Source organism: Lygodium microphyllum, chromosome 17, assembly GCF_053477565.2.
Source record: "Lygodium microphyllum isolate KBCC chromosome 17, Lygodium_microphyllum_v1.1.10, whole genome shotgun sequence".
NCBI lineage: Eukaryota > Viridiplantae > Streptophyta > Polypodiopsida > Schizaeales > Lygodiaceae > Lygodium > Lygodium microphyllum.
The window spans coordinates 132123317-132129316 of record NC_141151.1 but is presented as its reverse complement, the minus strand read 5'-3'; the positions used below and the strand labels follow the sequence as shown (position 1 = coordinate 132129316).

Here is a 6000-nt window from a genome sequence, read left to right as displayed (position 1 = left end):
TCCTCAAGTTGTGAAATTCGCATAAGTCTTGTACTAGTGGGGGTTGTGACTTGCCTCTAAATGAGTATGAGTTATGGAATATGCTTCTTTATGTTTAAGTTGGCTTGTAGCGTATTTAATGTAGAGTGGGAATGGTGACTTGAAAATGTATATATAGACCTAAGGCTTACAATAAGCCTTGGAGAGAGAGTTGGAGGGGATAATTCAAAAATCTCAAAGTGTAGTTTTGGGGGGACTTTAATTGAGTATTAACTTAGCCTAGGTAAAATCAATTCGATAAGCAATTATGCCATAAACTAGTGGTAAAATGAGTAAATCATGTGACACAATGTGGGTATCTAGTATGATACTAAAACTGGGTAGCAAGTAGGTGTAGGGTCATGGAGTCAAGAATATCTAGGGCTAGTGATACTACAATACTAATTTATGAACACAAATAAATAATAATTTTCTAAAATATAAAGGCATTATACAAATAGTGTATTCTAACATAATTATATACACTTAATTTTATTTTAAGAAATAGTGCTTTTACAAAATACATATTTATAGAAATTAAATGCATTTATACAAATTTATGCTTTTAGCAAAGCATATGCAAAATAATAATGCATAGTGTTTAATTAGAGAGACAACTGTGTATGTGTGTGCGTAATCCAGTAAGTATTCTAGCCGATGATATTTTAAAATGATAAATATGCTAATTAAGCCATTTATAATGTTTTAATACTAACAAATTTAAATCACTAATAAAAAATCATGTTTCAAATCTCAAATGTGGAGTATCTCATGTTTTGGTATCTGGATTCTGGATTCTACAGGCAACCGCCTGTTGGGATTAAGATGAGACGAGAGTTTTAATAAAGCTTTTAATGCTTTGATGTTTCATTAGACGAGCAGTTCGTCCTTCACGCTGTTGTTGATGACGATTGGTTTTGGTAGAACGTTTGGCCATGATTGGTGGATTTTGGAGTCATTTGAAAGATATTCGATCCCCCTTGATTTTAAAGGAACCACATCTAGGCTTTCTAGTGGCTTCAAAAATGCTATTATTCCTTTTGTTGAAGGTTAATGGGTTTAAGCCTTTCGAGAAAGGTTCACACGCCTTCGAGAGCAAGTCTAAATCCACAATTTGCTCACAAAAATATTACACTTGTTCCTTGGATAAATGGTGATGCCAAGCATTATATCGGTGATCAAGCCTCTTCTTAGGATAGATGAATAGCTCTTCCTTGATGTTGATGCACAATCCAATCACCTTGCTTTAATACCAATGTTGAGGTGAGGCACTTCACCATAAAACAATTAATTATTACATAAAATTAAAAGAAACACAAATTGTAAGAAAGGAGAGAAATAAGAAAAGCATGAACTACGTAAGATTAGGTATAGGCTTCTCCCATGCATGGATGAGCACCTCTTGCACACTTGTATTTATAGTTTGTATTAGGATTTTGTGCTTAAAAATAACATTGAAAAACCTCTCCTTTGTGGGCCTTTGCTTTTCTGGCATTAACGCCATGCTTTTGCTCAACATTTCTAACTCCTATCGAAAAAACCTAAACTAAGGTTTACAAAAAGAATAATTATCGAGCTTTCTGGGCCTTACAAAGTAATTGTGTCCAAATAAATAAATTACACTTGAGCGCCTACAATTTCCTTTTGTTAAGAGGCGCACAAATATAGAATTATCCATGCTATGAAATGCTCAGCTATAATTATTTTTTACACATTAAAATATATTTTTATAAAACATTTATTCAATATAACTCTATCTAATAATTTGCTCACCACAACACAAAGCACATTAGTATCCTACCATCTCTCTGCCTAGCATAATGTGATCAGTGTCACACACACACACACACACACACACACACGCACGCACGCACGCACGCACGCGCACACACACACATGCACGTGTGTTATGCAACAAGCCAAGGATCATGTGACAAATCGATAAAATCCATAATAATTAAAATAAAAACCATATTATTTTCATATTGAGTTTTTGTAAAATATTGTAAATATCATAATTTCAATTTGGGCATGAAACAACTAATTGTCGATTATCAAGGAGATTACCATATCCTCAATCCTATCAACAAAACCCCTATCCAATTTTTTGCACTAGATGATTATGTGGAGGAGTCATTTGATGAAGAACCACACCTAAATCCCCTAGATCTCATATCATGAAGAGGGCAATCCAATCCTTATGGACTATGGAACTAGACATTATGGTTTCCCTTAGTGGCTAAATAAACTTAAACACAGTAACAAACAAGTGAATTTGGACAAATTTAACTACGCCCAATAATTATCTTGTGCAATGACCTCTTTAAAGATTCTTTATTATCCAATTTTGCCTAAAATAAAAAAAATTAGGGTTTTCATGTTGTATTATTGTAGAAAGAGATATAGCTACAAAATGGGGCACATTTTATCTATGAATGTATAAAATATTAAGCATTAATTGTGTAGGAGCATTGTTTGTAGTACATGTGCAAATGCCCTCAAAGAGAGCCCTTGAAGTGATAACTCAGTTCATAGAGATCCATAGTCTTTACCTTGTTTGCGAGTGATAGATCTAATACCTAGAGTTGCCATGCTTTCAAGGACACATAAAAGCTAATTATACGCAAGATTGAACCCACGTTTACTGCTAGCAAAGTCGATGGACTAGCCACTTACAAGGGCAAAACGAAGTGAGTGAGGGGCAGCAAGGAAGTGTGGGTATTTGTTCACAAAAAACCAAAGATACTAAAAAAAAGAATTTAAAAACTCTCCCCCAAAAACAATGGAAGCTTTGATGAAGATGAAGTTTTGAAACCTAAGAAGTTGTTAATTATAAAGTGGTTAAACATCTTTACTATTAGTTAAGGAGAGGTGGGGGGTGGGTGCCACGTGGCAGCCCCCACCTCCCCCACAAGAAAAAAAAGAGAACGCGAGGGCGGGTGCCACATGCCCGCCTGCAAAAATCACGCCCACCCCGCTGGGCTGAGTCTAGACGCGGAGCGCCTAGTAGACTGTGATTCAAAGACTTCCAAAATTTCCAGTGGAAGGGTAGCTACTAGCCACCTTGGCTTTGAAAAGATTCCTATCGCCCTTGGGAAGCAGGAACTATGGAAGACGAGAAGCAGCAATTCCAAGGGTGGCTGGTCGCTGTGAAAGAAGAAGCTGTAAGCATGGGATCAAACAGGGAGATTGTTGACAAGGCCTTGGATGGCATCTCTGCCTCCCCCGACATTTTGAAGCTCGAATCCTCCAAACCCGAAACAACACTCACTGTTGCAGAATATGTCTCAAGGTCCTATGGCGATTTCCCTTTATGCTGTGCACAGAAAACAGGTTCCTTTTGTTTGGAAATGCTTGTTTTTTGCATTTGATTTGCTAAGACAGCATCTTCTTGTCGTCAGATTTGTGAATGATGCTAGGGTTTCCAAAGGCAGTTCCTGTTTAGCAGCCAATTTGACCCTGTTACGTGACGTTGAGGCTCATTTTGGCGTGCCTGCATCGATCATCGTTGCTATTTGGGGAATTGAAAGCAGGTATGTGGGGACCTTGCCGAATTGCTAGCTTCTGTATAAGAATTTTAGTCTGTTTGATTCATGAAACTCAACAGCAAACTGTTAAATTAGAATCGGTCTGTCATACCTCATGGATATACATCTGATTTGCTTACATTGGCATCTCTAGCCTAACAAGTATCTATTTCTCTGTTCAATTCGAAAGGCCCTTGAATCAACTTGAGGTGAGCAGGTTATCAGAAGAACCGCTAGGCAAAGATATTCTAGACATCAACAAAGGGGGCGGCGGGGGGACGGTGTGGGGGAAAAATAAGAAAGGCGTATGGTTTTACTGACATTATGATTCACTATATCGTGACTTATGTGCAGCCCTCTGTCTTGTGTGCATCCATGTGGACATACCAAACAATTGCCGGTTTCTGTCATTTTTGGGATCAGTTTTAGTAGTCTTGTTGGGCGTCCATCCTGCAATTTGCAGCACCAAGGCATATGGGGAATCTAGTGTTCATTGCGTGCCATCAATCAGCATGAGAAGGCTGTCAAGTGGAAATGCATTAATACCATGAGGTTTGCTCATGGGGGTACATGTTTGTTTGGTATTTAGGCTTGAAATAGGTGATCAGTGTTTGTTTTGAAGAACTCTCTTCCTTTTTTTTCTTTATTATCAGATGTGATTATGTTTTTCTTGCTGCAGTTATGGTGCATTTACCGGCAGCTGGGATACTATTCAAGCACTTGTCACCCTTGCATATGGATGTAAGAAGGTTGAGTACATTCTTGTCCCCCCCCCATAAACTTGATTTTGATTACCCTTTCTATCTCAACTTCGTACACTGTACACAGGAAAGTAGAGCTGCATTTTTCCGGGGTGAGCTTATGCATACCTTCAAGATCATTGAACAAGGCCATGGACCTTCAGGAGACAAAGCAAGGCTAAGGGGCTCATGGGCAGGAGCCATGGGACAGTGTCAATTCATGCCTTCCAGTTTTGTTAAATTTGCTGTGGATTATGATATTGATGGTCGATGCGGTATGTGTTAAGAATTCTGAACCCGCTGATATGCCAATTATTTGTGGCTGCAAAGATGATTATCGACATTGCAGACATATGGGGGTCGTGTGCTGATGTATTTGCATCCATTGCAAACTATCTTCGAGTGCATGGATGGAAGCAAGGATCTCCTATTGCACAAAAGGTTTGGATCTTCTTAATTTGTGTATGTGAGCCCCTAAAAAATTTGTCCAATCTGACATGGTATATGGTTTGTGGAGGTCACGCTGCCTTCATCTATAGATCCTTCAGCTCTTGGTCTAGATGTCAAAAAGACATTTGCTGAATGGAAGACTGCTCATAGGATATATGTCTCAGAAGATGTGCCAGAAAGTGAAATTGCTAGTCTGGTAAGACCCGCACAACATGCATTGGCATGTAAGACTCATCACGTGCTACATATGTGTATTTGTGGAAAATGAAGAAGTGACTGTGGAATTTGACACATCTGTGCGTGCAGGTTGCTCCAGATGGGCCAGATGGTCCGGCATTTGTAGTCTTTCATAATTTCAATGTATTGATGAGCTACAATCCTTATGTTCGTTATGCTCTTGCTGTATGGGAGCTGTCACATGCAATTAGTAACAAGCCGCAAGCTTGAATCGTGTAAAAAGGAGACGGTGGGCTTATCATATCCATTACTCTAACATGTAATTACTTCAAACAACTTTTAGACTTGGGAAGGCGAGATTATACAATGATATGCACATAAGAAATTGTTCGCCTAATTTTTTATCAGGAAAGGTTTTGATGTTCCTGGAATATCTTTTTGCCTTGTATATACATGCATAGCTCTTGAAAGCCCTTGCACTAGGCATGAAAACCCCCACAGCATTCCATTCTTACTTCCTATAAGGGGCATTGCATAAACAAAGTTGTCTTTCACTCCCAGAAGCACTATTTCCTGTTCATTCTTAGTTGCCATGATATAGGTTAAGTTTTCCCCGGGTGTTTAGTTATTTGCTGGCAAAGAACCAGCATGTAGTTGAACAAGGTCACATATCTAATCTTTGTTTGCTTGTAAAGTTTGTTGAATCAAAACACATTGCGATGTTCAAGAGCCTACCAACAAAAGCCACATGCACATCTAAGAAAAAAGCCTAACATGCAAACAAGCAACTTGTAAAAAAGAAGCAATCATGTAAGTGTAGAGACCAAAGAGATTACGAAGGAATCTAAGAGTGGAGTGGATAATCTCCCATCCGTGGAGTAGCCACCTTTTGAAGGACAATATTCACTTGTTAGAACAAATAATGTTGGAACTTGGATCAATATGACAACGAAAGCTTGCAGTCAAGAACAAGAATGTTTGGACTTGATCAATATGACAAAGAATGCTTGAAGGCAAAGTATAAAATGTTTTTGTTGTGGATGTGCGCATGGAACAACTACCTAGCCTTTAGATACAAAATGAAAAGT

General features: G+C 38.4%; 1 protein-coding gene across 1 annotated transcript; it reads left to right on the top strand.

The window, feature by feature from the left end:
* The first annotated feature begins 3035 nt into the window (after window positions 1–3035).
* LOC148022365 (uncharacterized) lies at window positions 3036–5658 on the top strand. The gene is made up of 7 exons (XM_087697985.1): window positions 3036–3310; window positions 3420–3551; window positions 4225–4294; window positions 4374–4560; window positions 4635–4726; window positions 4803–4931; window positions 5042–5658. The coding sequence occupies exons 1-7, from the start codon at window positions 3126–3128 to the stop codon at window positions 5180–5182; spliced, it is 936 nt and encodes a 311-aa protein (XP_087554111.1). The 5' UTR covers window positions 3036–3125; the 3' UTR covers window positions 5183–5658.
* The last annotated feature ends 342 nt before the right edge of the window (window positions 5659–6000 follow it).

Excerpts from the sequence above, each read along its gene's own strand:
- LOC148022365 (XM_087697985.1), top strand. The coding sequence starts at position 3,126 with ATGGAAGACGAGAAGCAGCAATTCCAAGGGTGGCTGGTCGCTGTGAAA. Across the intron at positions 3,311-3,419 it reads GTTGCAGAATATGTCTCAAG|ATTTGTGAATGATGCTAGGG; the intron begins GTCCTATGGCGA and ends TCTTGTCGTCAG. Across the intron at positions 4,932-5,041 it reads AAAGTGAAATTGCTAGTCTG|GTTGCTCCAGATGGGCCAGA; the intron begins GTAAGACCCGCA and ends CTGTGCGTGCAG.